The following is a 25,294-nucleotide window of genomic DNA, read 5'->3' on the forward strand; positions in this document are numbered from 1 at the left end:
GCAATTTAGCAGATACAACAACAGATAAGAAAGAGTAAGGTTTTGTTGTCATATTGGTATGGCACTGCTTCCAAAAGAAAACTGTGCAAATCAAAGCATATATTCCAATTAAGATGCAAAGAACCCAATGCTTGGTACAGCATTAATTAGTGGGTAACAGGAAGAATAGGGGCAGTTAACATGACTGCAACTTACCCAAGTGGCTGAGTTACGGACAGCTACCAAGGAAACCTACTCAGTCATTTCATTTTATATCGATGTTACTTTACAATGTAAACAAACTCATTATCAAAGATTTGAATAAAAATGTATTCCTTCACCTTGTTCACTCAAACTCTCAAGAAAAGGATATTACCTCCTTCAAGAATTCTAACTGTTGCTCAGCAATATATACTTGTCCCTCCAGCAGCTGACATGAAATTATGCCTGGAAATAAAATTAAAAACAAAATATTTTTTTAATTTCCATTCAATCTAAAACACAATATTAACTTATTAACATTTAGAGAAATATCTGCAAAATTAATTACTTCAAAAATGTTTAAAATACAGAACTGTACAGTTTAGTCTAACAAAAGCATAGCCAATTGCAGTAGTTCTACCTATGTACTGTACTATGTATGCATACAAGATATGTAAAATACACAAAATTCATACGAAATAAAAAACACCTTAAATATGACATCTTTATGATAAAATAGAATTTTATATATGCTTGCAAGCAATTACTTAGCTACTAGCTTTCTACACAGCACTCTAATGAAATTCAAATTTTCGTGGTGGCGTTACCATCGTTCGTGTGGGTAACGGGGTCACATCCACTTTCAGGACTGACAGGTACAACTCAGCAGAGAAGATAAATTCATCTGATGCCCAATGTCCAAAAATACAAAACAAAATCCAAAAAAGATGGAGCAGTGACTGCACAAGACTACCGATGTTAATCGGGAGCCGGCAGAAAATGAAATGATCCTCTCTGCTGAGTTGTACCTGTCAGTCCCGAAAGTTGGAGGAGACCCTTCCATCTACACAAGCGATGGCAGCGCCACCGCGAAAATTTTAATTTTGATAGGCTGCCATGCAGAAAGCTAGTAGCTATGTAATTGCTTGGTAAGTCACTTATATAAAAATATTTGTACAGTATCTCTGTTTTAACATAAGTTACAAAACACTTTGCACTTACTGCACCCATTTCTCTCTCTCTCTCTCTCTCTCTCTCTCTCTCTCTCTCTCTCTCTCTCTCTCTCTCTCTCTCTCTCTCTCTCTCTCTGTTACAGTATTATCCAATATAGTATGGAGTGTTACATATATTTCATATCTAATAAAAAAATCACAGACAATTAAACATGTTCTAATTCTATGTTAAGAAATCTGGTTTTGCAATGACAAAATTCATCAAAATACTACAGTGCATTCAATCACAACAAGGAAAACAGAATTATATGCACATCATAAGACATGTTTACCTGTCAGAGCAGCTACAGATGACTCATCTAACTTGGTAGCATTTTTATAGTATTTCGTGGCTTCCTTATTGCGTCCTTGCAACAGACACTGGTACCCAACTTCTGTCAAATACTCAGCACTTGAAGTATCAACTTTAGCTGCTTTGCTTGCCATCATGAAGGTCTCTTCAAGAACAAGTCGGTTCCTTCCACACTGTTAATATTAAATAAAACTTTTACCTGTACAGGTATTGTAACAGCAAAGGTATCACTTCAAGACTCTAAAGTAAAATATAGTATGTGATCAACAGATAAAAGCAAAATAAAACTGCTTCACTAACCAAACGCGAGAAAAGCTGCGCCATGTGAGTAAATAATGATGCATTGTTAGGTTCACTTTTATCCATTTCACTGTACAAGTTTCGCAGTCCCTGAGCAGTGTCCTCACAATTTCCTTGTCGACAAAGAGTGTACAGATTTTTATATTTCATTGCCTCAATATTATGTGGCTCCACTTGCAGTACTCTGTCAAAAATCAAATTGATTAAAAAACTGTAGGCAAAATTTGACCAGATCTCCATACTCCATCTATATATTTGGCAGAATATTTTAACAAACCATCTTTAAGTCAGTGTGTCCTACAAACCATCCCTAAGGCACCATGAATATAGTTAGGAGGCTTTGTCTCCTAGACCCCCAGTAATTCCCATCACTGAATCTGTGAATGACAACAAGGATCTCATAGTTTTATCAAACTAAAGAATTCATAAACCTTTACTGGATGGACATGATCATATGAGGGACAACAGGTTTTGAGCGAACGCCAGGCTAACTCATACGAGCATTAATATTATGTGCCATACGGTTTGGATGAATTTAGTGGGAAAGATGTTCATATCACTTCAATGGGCCATATATGACTTATGGCAACTCCAGTAGCTCAGTACAGGACAGATGGGGATCAGTGTGCCTTGAGACTTGATGGGGACCGTACAGTAAATCCCCCCGTATTCGTGGGGGATGCATACCATGGCCCCCTGCCAATAGTTAACACCCTCCTCTAAAAATGCTTATAACTGCCTATCTTGAAAGTTCAAATACCAAATGTATACCTTAAACTAGCATCCTACATCAAATATACCTTAAACTATTATCCTATTACTGTACTAATCTTTGAAATTGTATTATTAATATCATTTCAAAGCCATCTTAAACATTTTACCCATTAGAACCCTTCCAGCCAATAACAGAGAGAGAGAGAGAGAGAGAGAGAGAGAGAGAGAGAGAGAGAGAGAGAGAGAGAGAGAGAGAGAGAGAAAGAGAGAGAGATCTTTTTATCAACCACTCTCCTTTTAGAGAGAAAGTTATTCTTACATTAGAAATCAAAAGATAAAAATTCATGATTTATGAGAGAGGTACTTGCACCCCCCTCGCTCTGAAGAATCCGAGAAAAGACTGGGGAAAAGACTGGGAATGATATATATATATTTTTACAATTTTTAGTAATTTACTATACAAATGCAAAAAGTTGTAATTGTAGCATGGAAAGTATGAAAAAAATTAATTACAAAGTAAATCACATTTATCTACAAAACTAGTGTATACAAAACAAATAAACATAAGTTACATATGCATAAAAAATGAAAAAATTAACTACAAAGTCTATCTCAGTTGGAGATAAAAGAGAGAGACAAAACAAATAAAGATAAGAGAGAGAGAGAGAAAAATCTAGAGAGAGAGAGAGAGAGAGAGAGAGGTGTTTCAGTATCCTTCATAGTTCTACCCTTGAAGTTAGTACGTCAAGATATTTGACATATTTGACAGGTTACAACACCCCCTCACTCCAAAGCTTTATGAAAAAGATGAGGGAAAGAATTTACACTGAACTAAAATCTTACTAATTCACTATATTTTTTTTAATGAACTGATATTTTACTGTGTTTAGTACATTAATATTAATATTTGAAAATTAGTAAATCATTTATTTATCATGCAAAACAAATAAACATACATATTACATATGCATATAAATTCTCTCATCTCAGTAAGAGAGAGAGAGAGAGAGAGAGAGAGAGAGAGAGAGAGAGAGAGAGAGAGAGAGAGAGAGAGAGAGAGAGAGAGAGAGAGAATTATCATTTTTATTTAATGTTATTATTTAATATTAAACCTAATGTTAATATTTGAAAACTAGTACTGTAAATCATTATTTAACTATAAAATGCATATGAAGGTACAGTACAGTATTTAGTCACAAAAATAATATGAATATACAGAATATTGCTCTATGATACAATCTGCGAATAGGTGAGTTTTTCCCCGAATAATTTGTAGATAGGTTCCACATAAAATTCCACAAATCGCTGAATCCGCGAATTGTGAGAACATGAATCCGGGGGGTTTACTGTACTGCCCCTCCCTATCCCAGGATGTCTTTTTATCTAATTGCTAAGCACAGGGGATTTCTTAGAGGGTTCTCGCTTATCCTATTCTAAGCTGTTTCTTATTCTAGGTTTATTTAAAACCTAAGGATATAAGCTATACAAAAAATAACAATCATATAATCTGGTTTTCTGTTTTATGTAGCCAAGACTACCCTTTTGTCTGATACTCAGACACGCTGTTTCTAAGCTAACAGCAGGATGTTCCCTTAAAAAGGGATTCCTACTTTAGTGATATCTTTATTTTAGTGATAAAGACATCACTAAAATTCATTACTCAGTTTGTAATGAAACAATTTTTTACTTCCACATCTTCAGCTTCAAAATTTCATACAAGTCATTTATTCAACGCATAGGGTACTTTATAAGTAATAATTCATATTAGCATACAGTACTGGGCTCAAAACCATCATAATTTCTGCCATAAATCTCACCATTAAGATATAATCTTCAAAGACGACAATTTGACACTGTTCATATGTATGTCTAGAAGATTATAAATATTGAATGTCAACACACACACCAACGTAAGTTCATTTCAGTTATAACAAAAATTTTAGAGAAATCATACCTATTGGCAGCATCTAAACACTGGTCCCAGTTCTGCTCAGCCAAATACACTTTCATTTTTTCTATCAAGGGAGCAGCAAACCCAGGATATGCAACTACAAGAAGATTCAAAGTCTCCATGGCTTCAGCATATGACCCTCGATTTTCATAATGCTTTGATTTTCCAAAAAGAGCATCCATATGACGAGGAGTCCTGAAAATCAGTAGGAAATATAAATGCTAAATAGGAGAGATAAACTTGTCCAACTAATAATATTGTCCATACCTACAACTCAACACCCTAGAGGTGCTATACTAAACGGTATCACAGTACAAATGAACTGAATGTACAAACATTAATATCAGCTCCACAAAATATCTTAAACACTTAACATCAAGCAGACATTTGAGATGTACACACAGGTGCTAACTTACTTTTGAAGGACGGTATCAAAGTACTGAAGTGTATTCTTGTTCTTACTCTCTTTTCCAGCCATAAGTTCAACCCATCCTTTGAGTACCATACCATCTTCATGCTCAGGGTCTAATTTCAACAGCCTATCAACATATTCCCTGGCTTTATCAATCCTTGATGACAACAACAGAAACATGCTTGCATAGTAGAGAGGCTGGAAAGTTAAATGCAAGATTACATAAAACGATTATGTTTTAAATTATTCTGTTTAAAGTGCAATGCCTAATCAATATAAACTAAACTTTTTTCCATTATGTGCATAAATTTGGTACGTTTTACATAAACCATATCTTTACACACTTCAAGGCTACAAAGTCACACTCCAATGGACTCTCCCACTAGTCAGATTATGCAATTTTTTATATTCTTAATTCTCATAACCTCAGAAATAATTTGTTTTAAATAATGCACAATACCTCACTACTGCATATAAGACCTACCATCATCTACTTTCACCCACTGTAAGTGATAAGAACATCCATGCAACTATTTGTAGCTACTGAGTCATCTAACATGTCATACTTAGTTGTATTATTCCAGATAATAAGCATGATACTGTTTTGCCTCTTCCTGTGTTTTCTTAAAGCTCATACTTCGTACTTCAACATTTTCCAGTTTTTCAAATTTGCACTTACAGTACTAGACATGGTAATTATTGAATGAAAGTAGCTCACTGGCTTATCAAGATAATGACTTCCACTTTGCTATGCCTCGCTTTTCATATTCAAGTACAGTAATGTGATCATCCTGGTATGTCTACATATGTCCAAGGTTTATTGCTGAAAAGGTCAAATTTACACAGCATTCCATAAAACTGTGCACAAAGACTCAAGCTATAAAAGATTAACAATAAATCAAATATTTGAAAAAGACATACCACTTCTGAAGCCCGTTTTCTCTCTTCCTTCAATTTTGCATCTAATTGAGCGACAGCTTCTTTATCGACAACTTGACATCGCCGATGGGCATATATCAGTGCTAACAAAGCACCTAACATTACATCTCTTTCATTCTGTAATATTTAAAAAAGATGTAAATATAATATAAAATACTATGGCTATTTCACTTACAAAGTAAAGGCAAATCTTTTTGCCCATCTCAATAGTCTCATATAAGCACTTAACAGTTATGGTCATACACAAGATAGAAATACAGTAATACGATAAAAATGACATTTTTAAGGTAATTTGTATTTTTCCTAACTATACAAACCTGAGGTCTTTACAGTAAGCGTTCACTCTGCCTTTCGGCCCAGATATCAGAATGAAGGGTGGCATTAGGTGGGCATCTAAACTGTAAAGACCTCAGGTTTGTATAGTTAGAAAAAGTACAAATTAATCTCAAAATTTGTAATTTGTTCCTACACAATATGTACAAACCCTCGGTCTTTACACGAGGAAGATTTACAAGTACTTCCTTGGAGGGAGGAATCTAAGTAAGTCTCTGAACTGACTGGTACATAGTTCGTCATACTTGGGTCTTCTTCTTTTTCATCAACCTTGGGTTTTATCAATTTCTTAAGTGAAATTGCATCACTGTTGGTGCAGCAGCCCTTAGGAAGATACATGTCATTTATTGGTGCCTTACCTTTTTATTTTGTTTTCATTCAGAGTACATTTTTCTTGGTATGGTTGACTGGGTCACTCTTGCTTGTTATGTGTGAATTATTTATACACAGCAGTTATAAAGTTTGCTTGAGAGGTACCCTTATGTTTTATGAAAGTCCTGAAACTTAGGAAAAAAATAGTGCTTTACATATCTACTGCCACTTACCTGTAAAGGTTGTAGCTGCCTGATTGCTTCCTGAATATGCCCCTGAAGAAGATGAGCTACAGCTGAATAGAAACTGTATCTCTCATCTCTTCCAAACTTTTTAGATGCAGCAGCACATTCATTTTGCATTGCTTGATAATACTGCTCTCTTCCATAATAGTGGATTTTTCCCTACAAATCAAAATGATAAAAATGGGTTACTCAATAATAAACTTTGCAAAATATGAATGAATTTTCTAGATTTGGATTAATCGTCTACCGGTTACTGAAAAACTGCCCTTCAAAATAAAAAAAGATTCTTTTCCAAATAACATGTAATTAATAAGAATGAAAACAGCCTACTCTTCCTCACTTGTGAAAAATACCAAATTCCTAATATAATTCTTAAAAAATAAAAGGCTAATGCTAAAAGGAATGAAATTAACAGTCTGAAGAATAACAGGCAAATATTGATACCTCACACATAAAAAAACAATTAGCCTTATTTAGTACGTCCAGTTCAAAAATATGCTGCCACTAAGCCTAGGCCTAGATTATGCAAATCTATCCAACTATTCAATGTTCAGCAAAACCCACTTAATCTAACCTAACACCCAAGAGAAATCTCACCCATAAAAAACTCAAAATTTATTAGAACACACAACACGAATTCTTGATTTACCAGTAATGGTAAAGGTATTTAGGGACATTCCCAGAAAGGTTTTTGTGCCATTATCTTCATAAATTATAAGTAAGAGAGAGCTACAGTGTTTGCATATATGCAAATTAAAATAAACAAGATGCATTCATTGTACACCTCTAAATGTATGGTGCTCAGGGCCAGGCTAGGTCAGAGTGAGGGGCTATGCTGTTTAGATCAGGATCCAGCAGCCTAGGTTAGATGCTGTTTTAGATTAGGATCCAGCGCTCTCGGTTAGGGAAAGTTAGATTAGGATGAATGCGTGTTTAAATATGATTTTTATTGTATTTCCAAGGTTTTAAAAGCTTTTGTATTGATTTTTGCTGAAAATTGACAGGCCTGGTTGTATGTTAGCCTATTACAGAAGGGGAGGGGCAAATCACAAACTTAGGTGATTAACAAAAGAAATAGACTACAATCTTTTGAGTAAATGTAAAGTGGACGGCCACAAAAAGATATCATTTATTAATATAAGTTTTTGGCAAAAAAATATAGAAAAGGGTGTAGTTGGTAACGTGTTGGCCTCGTAATTTCGGGGACCAGCGTTCGCTCCCCGTCAAGGGGCAGATAGTGAGACTGTCTACTGGATGGTCACTGTCATGAGTGACATCTTGATGGGGGGTTGGGATTACCCAGCTGACGTCTACCGAGAGGCAATACCTGTGGGAAGACTGAAACTTTAATTTTAAACTTTATCTAATGCAGTACATGCAATTTAATCTTAGATATTTACCTAGATCATGAAAAATGTATGTTTTTATTTGTTTATGTTTTAACATTCATGATGGAAGCTCCAGTGAGTGCCGTTTCTAGTACCATCCCCTTGGGGATGAACGTGAAAATTTAAATATAAGATGATAAATTTCTCTTTCTCATTATCTTAGTATATATCAAATTGTCGATAGAACTATGGTTGCTCCGCATTGAAATTGACTTTTCCTATAGTATTTTAGTTGCTTATTAACAATTTACTGTTATTTTTTGTCAGTTGACTGTAATTAACCTGTAATCAACATCAAAACTGATATGTTTTTGTATGCTGACCATCCTGGAACGCCATTGAAAATGCACAGTGTTATAAACAGCTATTGGTTCCCAACCTAACCTGCTAGTTAGGTTAATAAATTTTCAAGGTAATAGTACAGTTCCTTTTATAATAGGTTTTCTTAGCCAATCCCTTCTTGAACACACAGCCCATTTCTAGTGACTTATATTAATAGACATTGTCTTTATGCAGGAACTCCTTCCATAGCAACATGACAGTCCAACCTTTCTCCCAACAATTTACCCCATCGAAAACCATCGTTTCCAAAGGGTTCCCAACAGTATTGGGTAGATATGAGGTTAATAGTAACTGAACGACAATAAACAGCACACCTTCATCAGCAACACTAAAAGTATAAGAAAAATACATTTTCAAGGTAATACTACGTGCGGAGTTACCCTGTAGTTTTATCCAATTATCTCACCTGTACTGTATTACATACACCCATTTCTATTAGTTAAAAATTATATTAATAGACATAACCTTTATGTAGCCATCTCCTTCACATTTACCGCAGAAAAGTAAGAGCTCCACATCGGGTATTACTTGGAAACAGACTTTTTCTATTGGTTGCTTATCAAGAATTTACTGTTATCTTTTGTCGATCGACTGTAATTAACCTGTAAATTGACCTCATAACTGGTTATGTTTTTGTATACTGGCCATCCTGGAATGCTAGGTTAGGTTGGGTTAGGGTACGTTGGGTTAGCATGGTTCCTTTTATATTAGATTTCCTTAGCCAATCCCTTCTTGAACATATGGCTCCCTAATGACTTTCGTATTCATGGAACCATTCCATACAGCCCGCGCAGACCTGTTACTTAGAAATACCTATTTACCATCTATTGACATACAAAACTCTAGTAAAAATAAAATTCTCTAGTAAAATCCCATTGTGTGTAGGCTAGTTACAATACCTTACAATTCAAATTAGCCACGCCTTTTAAGACGTTTCTTCTTTTAAATTGACCTGCCTAAACAATCTCAACTAGGCTAATAGCTTAGCAAAATTGTATACTAACCTTGAATAAAGTATCAATTTCGGACATGGCGAAAATTCGTGTGCAGGACTTCACCTACGATGTTGGGTAGAAATAATTACATTAGGCTACTTGCTGCTCGTCAAAATTGGGGTTGTGGCCTGGTCAAGATTCGTTTGTCCAAAGCTTTTTACATTTCTCATACTATCCACGCATTGTAGTCTAATATCTGAACGTAATGTTGCTTGAATTCTGTGTGGGCATTATTACATTTCTGTGATGCTATGCGACATGCCGCGACAAACAGTTTCCTTTTACATTACAAAAGCCACATACTTGACGTACGCAACGCAAGTTTATTTACACTTGGAATTCAGCGTTCTTCTTCTTTCCTAACAATGACCGTTACCATGGCAACGTAATATTCAACGATTGGTATAGTATTGCTGATGTAGAAAATATGCAGCACATAGAACGAATAGAGTTTAGTAGATAAAATACCTCGGTGTAACGATCAGCAACATGAAAGACTGCTTCAGAGAACAGATGAAAAGGGCCAAAATTATAGCAAAGCAGATGGCAAATATGGGTAATACAGTCATCAGTAAAAGCTGTAGCACGGTGAAAATAGGAAAATTGTATTGGAGCGATGCCATCCTTCATGCATGCCTTGGAAATCATGAAACTCGACAAAAAAAATCATAAATGAACTACAAAAAGTGGACAATCAAGTACAGTATATAGAACAATTCTGAAAGCACCAAGTTACACAGCAAGTTGTGCGTTAAGATCTGAAATAGGGGCCTCTTCCTGCCACTCAAGAGATATGAAGAGTAAACTATTCTATCTGAAACATACACTTGAGAGTGGTGGAAATAGGCTCCTATACGTGACAACCATGGATTAGTATATAAACAAGAAAACCTCGTGGATTCTGCAAGTAAAAGAATATATGAAAGTATTAAACATAAACTTAAGAAAAATTTAATCACTTAAAAGTAAGAGACTAAAAGAAATAATACCTGGGACACGAAAGCATGGGAGAAAGAAATGAATGACAACACTTAGAATCTACAGAAAATACAAAGAAAACATAAGAAATCTGGCATGATAACACTGAAAAAACAATGCTGATCAGTAGGGCTAGGTTAGTCATACTAGAATTAAATTATCGGAATAGGCTAAAAGGGGAAGATGCAAAATGTTTGTGCTGTGAGGAAAAAATATAAACTTAGGACATTTCTTACTCTACTACCCAGCATTTAATGAGATTAGAAAGATATAGTTTTGTGCAGCGGCCATATCAGGATGATAAAGAGGAATTGATAGCTGATATACTTTTATTTACAGATCTGCTGAAGGGGAAATTGAAAATAGTTAAGAATTTATAAAGGAATTGTGGCTTTACAGAGACAAAACTTAAACACAGAGGGATAAAACGAGCAAGAGAGCCGTTTCAAAGATAAATCCCGCCTATTACTACTACTAGTATCCACTGATCTCGAATTCAGCAAAAAAAAAAATTGCGAACCGTAACAGTATCAATACTGAAAATTTCATGAGCTATTGTCTCTAATTATGGCACATTATAAAGATTAAACAGACCGGTGTACATTAACATAAACAGACGTATAATTCTTATATGAATCTGAGAACTAGCAAGTGATGAGCCGGCATCTTACCACTCCTACAGTGATATAGCGCTTTTAGCCACTGAGCACTTTATTGAAAATAGGGAGTTGGACAGCAAATGGTGAGATTGGGAAAGAATCCCAAAGTTGCACCAAGAAACAAGGGTCAGAGATGTTGGACAGCATGAAAGAAAGTGACACCTTTTGTTAAAAGACATTAACATAAAAAAATTTAGACGCACATACTACAGCATAAAAAAATCGTGGGTCATTCAGATATCCATAAATAAAACATGAATTACAAATATATTTTTAAATGTAGTTAAAATACTAGTTTCTTTCAAAACAGCCATAGAGGGTCACTAAAATTTTTTCGTCCAAAATCTCTAAAATAAAAAAAAAAAAAAATTTCAGAATTGAATACTGTATAGAACTTTGGCCAAAGGCCATGTGCTGAGACCTATGAGGTCATTCAGCTCTGAAATGGAAATTGCCAGTAAAAAGGTCTGAAAGGTGTAACTGGACGAAAACCTCGCAGTTGCACTGTGAATCAACTGGTAGAAAAGTGTGAAAAGTAATACAGAAGGAAGAGAATATGAACAGAGGTAGTGCAAAAGGAATAAAAGGGGCTGCAGGGATGCTGAAAAGAACCTAAAGTTATGCCTACAGTGCACCGCATGAAGTGCACTGGTGGCACTAACCCCCTACAGAGGCAGAAGTTTTCAGGTGCAAGCCATACTTTCTCTGCTGCTTATAAAGCCCATGCACAGTGCTAGCATCTGAGGTATACTTGTGCAAGTTAAAATGTCCGATCTTCAATAGGGTTAAAAATGATCCCTACATTTCAGCAGCTCCTGAAAATTTGCAGAGCCATGGATTAACATTACCTAATGGTTGTATTTTTTATTATTGGTAAAGAGCAGGGACACTTATTTAACGAATGATTATCCAAAGTGGCTACTTTCAGTCTCTGTCCACTACACTGAATTCCTGGTCAAGAGGGAACCCAACAGAAATGTACTGTTTTATGATAATAAGGAATTTAAAAGAGCAGCTCAAACTTTTTTAACTAAAGGCAGAAGCATACATAAACTTAGAGAAATTCTAATACATAAACTATTTGTCACACTAAATGAAAAAGCACATTCCTTTACTATTTAAATCCACATTCTAAAGCCTTAACTAATTCCGTCAACTATGTGGTAAACTGTTGGAGTCGGATAACTCTGATATACGATTCATTCTTGTGGATTACAGAAAATACTTGGAAAGAAAGACTTTGGACCATTATTTTATGGTGATTTCATGATGGATGAAAATGATGTTTCATTATCAGTACTCATGGACTTAATGGCTGACTGGTATTATTTAATGATTACCATACTGCTCAATCTACTGGTTACATAAAATCATGGACTTGAAATTCTTAATTGGCTGTAGTTCTCTTATAAGAATCTAGTTTGAGTCTGTTCACATCCTTACCAACTTTTAGAACTTTTTAACCCTCCATTTCCACCTCTCATTTAATGACAAATCTTTCAGGCGAGCCCTTGAGTCTGGAAATATAACACAATGGTCTTATTAAATTAACAAGAAAACAAATAAATAAATTTACCTCGTTTACACATCGCTGTCCTATTTGAATTCACCCAGCACCGTAAGCCACCACCACTACTCGGGATTCATTCTGAATTTACCAATTGCTTGCTGCAATTTGGATTCACAAAAATTATCAACAGCTAGAGAAATACAATACTAGTGTTTGCAATACTACACTGTATAAGTAAAATAATGAGGTTCAAGCTCAAGTCCAGATGCAACATGTTATAAGGACTTGAAGTTACTATCTACAATATAGCATTGTGTTACTGTAGAGTAGTTTAGCCAGATCAGTCAAAATTTTTTACATAGTCGAAATTTTTTTATATACTGTACAATACAGCTAACAATAAATATCTGATTTAAAAACAACAATGGTTTGTTTAAATTACCTCATAATACAGTAATAAGACAGGCAGAAGTAAAATACACTCAAGGTTAATAAAATAAAAAATCAGAATTCTCTTGACTTTATTTTTAGGACATATAAACATAGTGGTGTCTGTAATAGCTTTATTATATTTTAAAGTGGTCAACACTATCACCACCAATCTCAAAACAACATGCACACCACAATTAGTGGCAGTCAAGAAAGACAACCTTGCACTTTAATCTTGAAAAATGAAATTTATTACTTTAAAAGGCTGTGCATCATCTGTACATTAACTTTTGAAATTATTTTCTTAAAGCATTACCAACAAGTCCTTATAATACTGCAGATTCAATGGTTAAAAGTTCATAAATTTGAATGCGATGCTTATCAATCATTTGGGAAAAACACAGCAGGATATTAAATACAAAATGCTTCCTATAAAAGATAAAAGTATGCAATTTGCGTATCAAATTTCTTCTGTGGAGAGCTCGAAAAATTTGAAAAAAAAAAAACTAAATTTTCCGTTGAACTTCGAACAAACTGTATCGGATGGCCGAGGTAAAAGCGCAAAACAGCAAATTTTAAATTCCAAAACGGGGCAATACGAAATATGGTCGCGCATCTAAAATTTTAACATCGTGGCAGAGGAGGAAGTATGCTCTGTCGAATGCCGGGCAGAAACAGTCCTGAAAAAATCAAATCCTGAAATAAAACTGTAAATATGTAATCCAAAGAATAGCGGCCTTTGGAATCAGGAACATCCAATGCTTCACCCATGTCCTGCTGCAAAACCATTCTGGTGAAAGCATTTTGATTGAAGCATACCAAAATATATCACAAAAGGTGCGCTATATAAACGAGTTTGAAATGCACGAGAACAAATTAAAATTTCGTAAGGGATGACAAATTCCGAAAAAAACTGAAATAAGGTACGTATAAACACCTTAATTCAGTTCGAAACGAGCGCAAAAAATTGGATAGCAGTTATTTCAGGATGTAACTTTATTATAGACATGGAAGATCCAAAAACAACGGCAACTAACTGGTGAAAGCAACTCACACTCGCATAGTTTACAGTACCAAAGCATTTGCCTGTTAAAAACAAAACGGGTTCCATTAGAGATGTGCACCGAGCACTCAAACAGGCATTTCTTATCAACTGGAACTCTTCCAAGATAATTAATAACTAAGAAACTTTGAAATTTCTTTTGTCAAGCATTACTGATGAAAAAAAAATGCATTATGTCATTACCCATAAGGAACAAAATCTAATAATACATGAAATGCTTGGTCATTAAATAGCAACCTTCCCAACTGGCATTACTGAGTACTCTACCAGTTTTAAAGGGTGTGTCAAACCAAAGCATATTTTTACTCCAGCAAATAATAAAGTAATTGAAAATTTCTTCAGCCTTTAATAAAAAAAAAAAAACTCCTCTGCTCTGACAAGAATAAATTAGCGCAATTAAAACGATCTCCCAAAACAAATGCCAGCATCAATACTAATACTGTTTATCTTCCTCATTGAAAAAATACAAAATTTTATTTCTGGCTAAGGAGAGTAGTCTAATTTTTACACTACATTCATTTAATTTAACAAACAGTATAATTTTCCCCTTAATCTGATATTTTCATAGAATTAACGTTTTCATATAATTTTAACTTCTCAGCTTTGGCAAGAAAGTGAATGCAATTAAAATGCTAACTTCAAAAAAGTAGTTGTTTCTAATAATGAAAATGCCAGTATCAATATATCCTGCTCATGAAAAACATTTAAGACTATAAGAAGTGTAGTTTTCTGCTATCTACAATTTACTTGAAACGAGTCAAGTCATTAAATCACTAACGGAATATTTTTCCCTTGATTTTGATAGAGCAATTCTTTGTACAGCTATTCCACTTGGCAAAATATAGTAAACTAAACAAATATCTAGGGAATCTGCTAAAAACTGACCTTAATAATTAAGAGCTAGAACAGCATATTATTTACAACGTGCATTGTACGAGACAAACAAAGAATAATTATTCACTGAGAACTGACTTAAAAAAAATTTTGTAAACCACCAGGCTAAGAAGAAAAATTAAGACAATTTATTTAATGAAAACCTGTCTCCAGTTTTTAGGCAGGATTTTTGAAAATTTAAAAAAAATTTTCATTAGTACTGTAGTCATACAAGCTAACCTTCAAGAACCACCTGTAGTTTCAAAAAAATAATGAGATCAAAACCTGACTCTGGCACTAACATGCTGTGACAGCATAGAATGACAAAAGGATAATAAATGTTTTGCACATTTAGTATTATACTGTACCTAGTTCTGAAAGATAAGTGTATGGTCAAATTGCACAAGATAAACAAGCACTGACTCCTGCAAGACTACTGTCATCTTTTGATTCAAAGTTTATATGGGAACTCACGGTCATATCAGTACTATTTGTATATGCTACATGCTGGTTTATGCTTGTTGTATCTTAAAAAAAAAAACAAAAATTCTGCCATAAACCTGAAGACAAAAATATGGGACCTGGAAACAAGTAGGTTTGTCCAATACAATGCGCAGAATTTTTGGTGATTATGAAAAGTCTGCAAAAATTTGCTGTTAGCACAAAAACTGGGGTCTGAAGCTCGTAACACGACACAAACTCTTCAATACTTTTAAAATCAAATGCACCACTGACTTTCAAAACAACCATTCTTTTTAATACAAAAAAGATACATCTCGTCCATGAGGGGCAACAATCAGTGGATACGCCTGTGTTTTTCCAAAGAGCCGACTTTTTTCTTTCAAAAATTTACGTGGTCCGCAAGAGAAAACTGTCACTGGGAAATTCTCTGTCCGAGTTTCAATTCTATGTATGCCATATGCATAAAAATACATAGTATGTTTATAATGAAAGAAAAGAAAGTTCTGGCGATGGAATACGCTTCACACGAACACACTTCTTCTGTAATGCCAATTCAAATTATTGGCTCCACGGATTGTAAGCGGCAAAAAGTGGGCCTTGACCTTGGCCAGCTGATTGTGTCGTTTTCATTGGGGCATTGTTGGCTTTATTAGAAGAAACTCCAGGCCAAACAGGTGCTACCATGCTTGGGGGTGGAACCCCTGAGGGTGGGGGCACTCCAGTAGGTGCAGGTACACCTGTGGGAGGAGGTACTCCAGTTGGTACACTGCCAGTGGAACCTTTCATTATGTTAAGGATCCTTTCCTGCAGTTCAGACTGCTTGTTACTGGTACCACCTACACCACCAGATGGCATCATAGGTGCAGCCACAGGTGCTGCTGGCATGTGCGGAGCCATACTGTAAGCACCATACATCCCTGTCATATTGCCATAAGCTGGATAGGCTGTCCCAGAAACTGCAGCTGCTGCTACAGCATTGGGTGGTGGGACCATACTGACTGTACCACTGTCTGTACCAGCTCCAGACGTACTTTGACTTACTGGAGTGCCAGACCCCACCAAGCTACTGGAGCCATAGTTATAGCCTGGGTAAGTTACAGCCATGTGTCGACTTGCAGATACTCCTGTAACGCAAAAGTATTCATAACAAAAAATCAGTAAATTAAAAATGAATGGGCACTGAAACCTTACATGGTAAAAATACAACAGTAACGAAATAGACATCTGACTCGGTTTAGGAATGTTCAAAAATGTTCACTGCTGGTAAAAATAACTAAAATTCTAGGCTGCTTAGTGCAGTCAAAGCAGTGAGCTTTAGTGAGTTGTGAAGTCCTTTCTGCTATGTTCTACATAGCATAAGATGAAAAAGTATCAGATCTTAATATATAAATTTTTATACTAAGCATTCTTGAAAAAATTATCCACGTTCTTTTTTCACGTAAAATAACCAAGCAATAAAGCATAACATCAGAGAGAATTGTCTCAGTTTTTCAAAATAAAATTAAGAACACCAGACATGACCACCCATTAAATTATGTGCAATTCTATCCATTCAGCAAGTGATATTTTTACAGTCATTCCACAACAACTTGCAACTATTACTTACATTCTGCTCGACAGATTTTTGAAACAATGGTAAGATTTGTTTATAAAATAAAAATCTTTCTTCTGTCAAAATCACCTTATTTCTGATGTAATTTTTATAACTTATAGAAGTCTTTTTTGGAGACGATGTAACCTAAAACGCAAAGTCCTTTACAAGTTTTTCAACATTTTACGTGGACTGAGTCTTGGAAAATAAAATACTCACGTCAGCATATAGTTAAACAAAAGCAACAAGAGCAGCAAGGACTAATTAAATTTCAATTTGCACTTTTTAACCATTCACCTATTTTCTGGGTCTTGCATTACTGCAAGCCAAAAAACAGCTTTCAACCACATACTTTATTAAAATAAAAAAAAAGCATAATTCTCAAAAGAAGAAAGAGGGCTGTTCAATGAAATTGTTCACTCACAATAAACAAACACGATGAAATCCTTCAAAGGTTATTTTAACAACCATTATAAACCAGAAATTTATACAATGACATTATGTATACTTAGCATAATACTGCATCAAGCAGAGTAAATTTTCTTGTAATAAACCACCTGTTATTTAGTGAACACTGTGTTCTAGATGAACCCTAAATACTCCAATAAATATTCCAAACATCATCATCTGCTGGCTTACAGTACTGAGCATGAGTCTTATAATCTTGTGAGCCTTACTTTTCATGAAGTCAGGACCAATAGCTACATAAAAAGAACAGCACAGTTGGAAGGCAGGAGCTTTAATTACAAATAATGGATTTGTGTGAACTTTTTCTTAAATATATTTACTTCGTAACACAACGATTAATTATAAACAACCAAAATTTCCACTTAGGTGGGAAGGATCAACCTGCTAAAATCCCAAGAATCAAATGATTGGGACAAAAGATCCAACTGAGAACTCCTAGAATAAAGATTAGCAATCAAATCCATACCTTTAAGGAAGTAGCAGTCATATCTTTAAGGACGAAGTCTGAGAAATGCATCAAAACTAAGGAATTTGTAACTGCAAATCCAGAGCAGACTACTCTAAGACAAACATAGCTGACTCGAGTATCACATCCCCAATAATTTCCAAACGACTGGCACCTCCGTGAACATGTCAGAGTTGACACAAAATCCAGTAACTCAAACAGGATATGATTAATTGTATAAGCTACTAACTCTGCACAGTACTGCCATTCATTACCTTACCCACTGCTTCCTGGAATACCTGTACTGAATAGCTGGACCTGTCATCTTTTATGTCTTGGTTCCTTGAAGATAAGAGCACATCACGCTGCTGGGGAAAGCAGGTCCTTGCCTCAGTAAGCACTGGATTTTCATTATCCAAGCTGCATAGACTTGTATGTAAATATTTCCACTCTAAATGACAGATCTATGAATTCCACTCTTTGATAATGTAGAGAACATAACATCACTGTTCAGTCTCATGGGTACGGACATCCGAGGAGACAGTCTTTGTTACATAGAAGCATCTAACTGTCCTATGCAAGACACCAAGACATTTTAAGCTCCCCTGAAAAAGATATGTTGAGTCAATGAAGTAAATATCTTCTTGAAGAGCTGACCCAAGTCCTATCACAAGACCAAAAGCTCCTTTGATGGTTTTGAAAAGAGGAAATGTGGATTGAAGGCAATGTTTGCAATCACTTCCAATATACAGCACCTTCTGCTCGGACAGTAAAGGTTGAAATTCTGAAGGGTAGTGATAGCACTGTTGCCTCTGCTGAAAGGCTGTACTTCAGTCTGGTACAGTACCTTCACACAAACAGATGTCCATCTTCAGGTTCCATCAAACAAAACAGTGTGGGTCCATTATGTATGGCAGTCACAGATCATTAGAGTCCAAATATAAGGTTCTCTCTCTCTCTCTCTCTCTCTCTCTCAAAAAAAAAAAAAAAAAAAAAAAAACTTTGTGGTTTGTTTCTTATTTCAAAAACTGACTGTATCCATCATGTAGAGTATTGATGTTTGTCCCCCCCAACAAAAAAAAAATCACCACATACTGGACTTTGGAAAGTTCCAGCATCTCGGTACTGTCTGATATGTGAGTGCTGGTCATACCAAAGACCTCTCCCTGTGGCTGAAATAACCTGGAATTCCTTCCGAAAACAAACATCCACCTAAAATTTTCTAGCTAAGAAGAGTGGGCAGTAGGATGTTTAACATCACATGCCACAGCCTTGGTACCTGAGGCTAAAGCTGTTTGGCTGAACGTCTTTCTACTGATAAATTTCTCCAAAGATTACACGTACTCCAAATGCATTGTCTTTATTGAAATATTCTATCATTCATTCCCACTGCTAGCATGTCCATGGAAGCACTGGCAACCAGAGGACTGAAGTTGAATACCTTGACAATAAAATCCAGGCTCTTCACTAAAGGAGGCTTCACTGTGCTGTCATGGCATCCCAGCTGTCATTCCTGTTTAAAATGCTATTGTACATAGATGGATCCATGACATAGAACTCTAAATCCTTTTGCATTGCTATCTGACTTCTTGTGCTTGTGCAATTAGTGATAAATTCTTGCCAGAAGATGCTGCCCTGGCGCTCAATGCTAACCCTGTTGTTAGAGCCTATCCTTGCTAGCCTAGGACAATTTCAGTTATTACTGTCAGTTGCTACTGCATCCTGTTGCTCCCTTGGGACTGACATCAACTTGGGAACAGGTCTGACCCTTCTGAGTGTGATGAGGTTTAGAAAAAAAGCCCCTTTTGCTTGGTAGTATGAACACATCCTGAACAAAGCCAAACCAGTGTGTTAAAATTCTAGCCCTCCAAAAGGTGCCTTGAGCCAAAGTTAGTTAATGCAGTAAACAGAATACATAATACCAATATGTTAAACACACAAAAGCTTGTTGGTGGTTAAGACTGCTCCAAGTACCTGGGTCATTAACATGTTAAAAATATGGAAAAAAAGATATGTATTCTCCTAAAAACACCAAAATTTACATAAATACTTCTAAAATAAACATACAGGTGTAGCTTTAGCTGAGAAGCATACAAAATTAACTTGCGAAAGGGTCATTGCTTATTATTCATTATTACTGACTGGAATATATTAAACAACAAAACATAACAGAAAAAATTACACTAACTATGATATAGCAGTGCTCTTCCAATAAATAATAGCAATAGTGTATAACAGTTCAATTTTTCTTTTCTATAAAGTACCATCCAGGATGGTGACAAGAGGGTGATAAAATCCCACTCACCTGGTGATGCAAAAGCTCCACCTGGAATTCCTTAAATATCTTTTTCATAAATGATCAAAAGAATTAATTTAAAAGATAGAATAAATGATCATGTAAACATATCTGTAAGATGCATGTGCACTGCTACTGACCAGCATATGACTTTATTCTGAATCAGGAATGGAGTATCAAGGATTCATGAACACCACTAATGTGGATTAATATGAAAAATGTTTGTTGTGAAAAAAGTTCAATCAATAATGCCCAATGATCTTTATAGAAAATGTTTAACTGATGCCATAATCCCATGCAAATACGTAAGAAATCGCAATTTTTATGTATTTACTATTAACAATGCAAAATATAATAGTAAGTTATCTGCCAATGTGACAGTTTAACACAACATACATTATTAATGGGTATATTACTTTTGTAGGATTAACATCCCTTACCAAAAAGACAATCAGTGCAGAGAAAGGTATATTAATCATATCATGACCAATTACCAAATATTTTCAACAATATTTGTATTCATATGCACAATCCACAGGTGACAAATGTCATTTTCACTGGTCTTGGTGGGTCAAACAACTCCTCAATTCCAAACTACCTCAACCTTGGTGGTAAATCTGAAAGTGACAGTTGCACAGCTAGTGTTTTCGCTTAACTTCCTTGTGCCCATCACTTTCACAGTTCTCAGTCAATCCTGCTAAAAGGTCTTACTGATAATCCAGTCTTAAGTTTATGGAGGATGATAGTCCAAAGGTCTTCTAACCACTATACTTGCTAAAAGTTTTTTCCTCGCTGTATTTGCAATACTGTACAACTATTTTCAGGGCTCAATAGCCAAGCTTTGGTGTGAGTGTATAAAAATGTGTCCCTCCCCCTGTTTAAGACTCAGGAGACAAAACAAGTCTACTGTTAGAGCTTTAATTTTGAAAGAGTTAAGGGACCCATATGGAGAGCTACCAGAACTTGTACATTACTGGGCAAAGAATAAACAAATGCAATGTAGGATAAAGGATCCTTGCTTCATCCTATATTGTACTTAAAAAGCCACCTCTTATATTTCAGACATGGAACCATCCATACAGTGTGGGTAATCACAAAACTTTCACAGGGTTGTGGTTGTTATTAGCAGGTAGTTTTAACCAAACCACTAGGTTAAAATACCAAGCCCTGGGCAGAAGGGTTTGGGTTTATTCAAACAATAATTTATTTCTTTAATAAACTGCATCCTTTAAAAATGTATTCACTGCACAGACTAAAACCCATCCAGATTTTATTAAAACTTCTGAAACTGATTAGTTTCCAAAAACTGATATTTGCCTAGGTGCTGACAGCACCTCTCTCCACTATTTATTCATGCACAACATGGTCTTCTTACAGCACCGCTGGCATAAACCTTAACATTCTACTGTCACACCTGCTCACATCTACTACATGCAGTAGTCATGACTAAATAAAAAAAGGACTAAAACTTTTTAAAACACTATCAAATGCCTTCCTGAGATCCACAACATGGATATTCTCTCCCTTTTTGTATGGTACTTTTTCTGTTCCTACATTATATTGACGCTTTGGTTGTTAACCTAACTGAAATTAAGCCAAATTAATAAATAGCAGTTTAAAAAGGTCATTTTCAGTCTTCTTCCTGTACATTTCAAATATTTCTGTAGCATGCTCAAACAATCTCATTCATTGACAAACTCTCTTGGTATTATCTCTTTCTTTGTCCTTGTGCTCTAACTAAACCTATGCAGATGTTTTATTCTCCACTGATCATTAAACTAATCTCCATGACTATTCTTATTTCCATCTCAATGCTCACAAGCATTTCCTCCAGCAACTTAAAATTTTAAGTCTTGTACTCCATATCTCATGTAATGTGTTGCAGATAAGACTAAATGCAACAAAAGTAAAAACTAAAACAAAATAATGTTATAAAGGGTAAACTATCAAAGCCAATATCATGTGTTAAGTGAATGAAAAAATGAAAGGGAAAATAGAAAAAAGCATGTCTAATGAAAAGTAAAGAGGGAGTTCTTTTCATTTCTTGTTATAGTATTAATGAGTGTGTCAGCAGAATGGTGGGGGGAAGGGGACTGATTCACTTTCTAATTAACCTTCACCAATGAGGTAGTCGAACTTGGTTGGACCTGACAAGACAAATAAGAATGGCACCTGTAAAGAAATGGTCTGCAGTCTACAACACACTGGTGGTATTTCCTCTGGATCCTACACAACAAATCCTTGTTATGAGAGGGGAGCATAAATTTCTGGAGGTGGCATAAAGCAAAGGCAAACACTGCACAAGTCACTTGCTCACACAATTTAGGCAGATATCATTGCAATTTTTGGTATCAGGAAGGCTTTGAAATAATTTATCACATACTTATTTTCAACATTATGATCAACTAAAAAGGAACTTTTTATCAATACACTAAACTATTTTTTCCTGTACTGCTTGCTACAAAAACAAGGGGAAGAAAAAACCATTCAACATTAAGGGTCCCTATATGTACAATCCTTAGATAAAAACCTATGCAATAATAACTAGCAGATCAAACAATGGTAGAAATCATGCTGCAGGTAATGAATAATCAGTAAGAAAACTACTGGATGATATATAAATTCCGGGAACGATTGGATAACTCTTAAATCATCCACAGCAGCACCCAAAATTTTCATGTTTTCCCTTTACAAGGTTAGAAATCAGTGGGTTCTCCATCTCATATCATTTGGCACTTTCTGCCCAAAATTTCCCCTGGGTTCAGGTCCTCGTGTATGTCCTCTCCATAATCTCCTGGGCCTTCCCACTTGTCACCAACCTGCCTTCCATTTTCATACATATCAATTAATTAACCAGTTCTCTCCACTGCCCATTACATTTGCAAACTATTGCAATCTTTAGGATGAGTTCATCATTTATAACACAATCTTCCCATTTCACTTCAGTAATCAATGTCTGCAAAATGTCTTTGCATCTCTTCAAAAATTTTCTCATATTTTTCCCATTAGTACAAAAATTTTCTCATATTTTTCCCATTAGTGAAAGATCATTTCTCTCCTGTGCAAAAAAGCATAGGTCTTATACAAGCATCATAAAGTTTTGCTCTTATTTACTAGTGTTCTAGTAAACTTTTAACTTTATTTGGACTCAGGCCCTCTTCAAATATGACTGCATATTCCAGTACTGTAAATTTCAGTGTACAAATATACCTTTCAAGCATGAAAACTCACTCTCAAATAAAAAAAACTAGAGGTCAACTCACTCATATGGCAGGGATAAAGTGCAAAATTTTCCAACTGTGGCAAACAAGTGTAAAAGCATTTCTTCTATAAAACAATGCTGGGTTATGGTAGCATTTAAAAACAGAGGAACAAAAATTAAAGGTCAAAATAACACGTTGAAATTAGCTGAAAACATCTTACAGATGACATTATTTGCCATCATCATATTCTCAATGGTTAACAATTTGCATGACTGCAAATAACATCACCAAATTCTCAAGGGTAATAATATAAAATAAAATTGGATATTCAGTTTACGGTACACTATTAAAAAAAAAAAGCATAAAACTGCTTCCAACAGCTGACATACTAAATGTGCTCACCGACCAGGAAACTACAGCAGTTGGGGTTGGAGTTACTGTACAGACTAGGCAATGGCACCTCTTTAGCTCTTCATTATGATTCACTGCATTGCTACTGAATCCAATCGGCTAGTGAGACAACTACATGTGTTTCATATGTGAAATTTCAAGATAACACAACTGTGAATTCAAAGGAATGCAATGGTTTACAGCTAAGTCTACTGAACACATCAGGCATATCTGCACAGCCAGCTTCATAAGGTTAGTGGCACCATTTGCTATTTGTTTGCATAACTTACCCAAATGTTTTACTGATTATCTTCCACAGCCATGTTCCTTTTCTACAGCTGTATGTTATAGGTTATTTGCTATTCCATATATTGAAAAGTTTATGGTTAGTGCCTCATTGCAGACTAAGATGTTTAGTCTTGTATGCTTTCCTAATAAGTTATTGTATAAATTAGCCTACCCACATTTGTTTTGGCCTGCTGGCAGCCTACCATGTGTTTGGGGTAACCTATACAGCAGGATACGTCAAACCCATAACTAAGTATCCTGAGGCTAACTTATATGCCATAATGTACTGTCATAAATGTACCAAATGTTTTACCTCTTCCACGGTCTTACCTAACACCATAACAACCCTTCCCTGCCCCCAGTACATTACTGGTTACTGTAGTGAGATTATCACTTAGCATAATTTGCACAGTACACAGCACAAGGTACTGAAGAACCCCTGCAAATGCTCTTTGGACCCAAACTAACCGAGTGCTTTGTCATTTGCCCATGAAATGCCAACATAGTTAAAAATTCTTTTAAAAACTTTGAATCACTAATGAGTACATGTGTTAAGCATATTGAAAGGTCTCAGAAACAAGAATATAAGACTGAAAGTGGGGAAATTATGTCTTAAATTATAAGTTTGTATTGAGCAATTTTTTCTTTAAAAATTTCATCACAAAATATAACTTACAAGTACCTGAATTTCACTTTATTTGGGGATAATTGAGTTGTCAAAGCCAAGACTGAACAATGAAATAAAAACCTGTCTACTCCAAATGTACACCATAAAAGTTCTTTTCAACTTGAATGAACCTGGTTCGTGTCTGAATTCTGAAAAACCAAAGTCTCTATTGCCAAGTGGCATGGATTTCCTTGTAATATAGTTAATCCACTATGGCTATACTGTCTGACTGTCCTGATAGACGACCTTCAGCACTAGAAAAGCTGCCTTCCAAAATCTGTTCAAGGGGTTGAAGAGACCAAAACCTGAATCAACTGCAAAGGACTAGCTTCTTTAGGGATACCTTATGGCTTAACAGCACTTGCCCAAACTTGGCTAGGGGTTCCACATCTTGAACAATTGTGCAACAGGGCCAGAAACCTCAAATCCTGTCCTCTGTTGGCTGTACTCTGATGTCTACTATATGTATGTCTACAAATACAGCACCTGTAGCCAGCTCAAAGTCTATCTTCTCTCAAGTCCCAAAAGTCCCAGGTCCTGACCAAGCTAGAAAAGC

At 35.4% G+C, this 25,294-nt stretch overlaps 2 protein-coding genes across 5 annotated transcripts in view; both read right to left on the bottom strand.

Moving 5' to 3' along the window:
* LOC136854172 (tetratricopeptide repeat protein 21B-like) overlaps positions 1-9,927 on the bottom strand; it is a 41,139-nt gene extending 31,212 nt beyond the window's left edge. The window contains exons 1-8 of the mRNA XM_067130465.1: positions 9,426-9,927; positions 6,680-6,850; positions 5,784-5,918; positions 4,867-5,060; positions 4,454-4,645; positions 1,786-1,969; positions 1,466-1,658; positions 356-426 (exon numbers count right to left, since the gene is read on the bottom strand). Coding sequence (XP_066986566.1) covers positions 356-426; positions 1,466-1,658; positions 1,786-1,969; positions 4,454-4,645; positions 4,867-5,060; positions 5,784-5,918; positions 6,680-6,850; positions 9,426-9,452 — 1,167 coding nt within the window. The 5' untranslated portion in view covers positions 9,453-9,927. The remainder of the gene's footprint in view (positions 1-355; positions 427-1,465; positions 1,659-1,785; positions 1,970-4,453; positions 4,646-4,866; positions 5,061-5,783; positions 5,919-6,679; positions 6,851-9,425) is intronic.
* A 3,140-nt stretch (positions 9,928-13,067) lies between these two features.
* Positions 13,068-25,294, bottom strand: part of LOC136854174 (nuclear receptor coactivator 5-like) — a 38,033-nt gene continuing 25,806 nt past the window's right edge. For all 4 annotated transcript variants that reach the window (XM_067130474.1, XM_067130471.1, XM_067130473.1 and 1 more), the window contains one exon: positions 13,068-16,514. In XM_067130474.1, coding sequence (XP_066986575.1) covers positions 15,949-16,514 — 566 coding nt within the window. In that variant the 3' untranslated portion in view covers positions 13,068-15,948. The remainder of the gene's footprint in view (positions 16,515-25,294) is intronic.

This window comes from Macrobrachium rosenbergii, chromosome 28, assembly GCF_040412425.1.
Source record: "Macrobrachium rosenbergii isolate ZJJX-2024 chromosome 28, ASM4041242v1, whole genome shotgun sequence".
NCBI classification, from domain to species: domain Eukaryota; kingdom Metazoa; phylum Arthropoda; class Malacostraca; order Decapoda; family Palaemonidae; genus Macrobrachium; species Macrobrachium rosenbergii.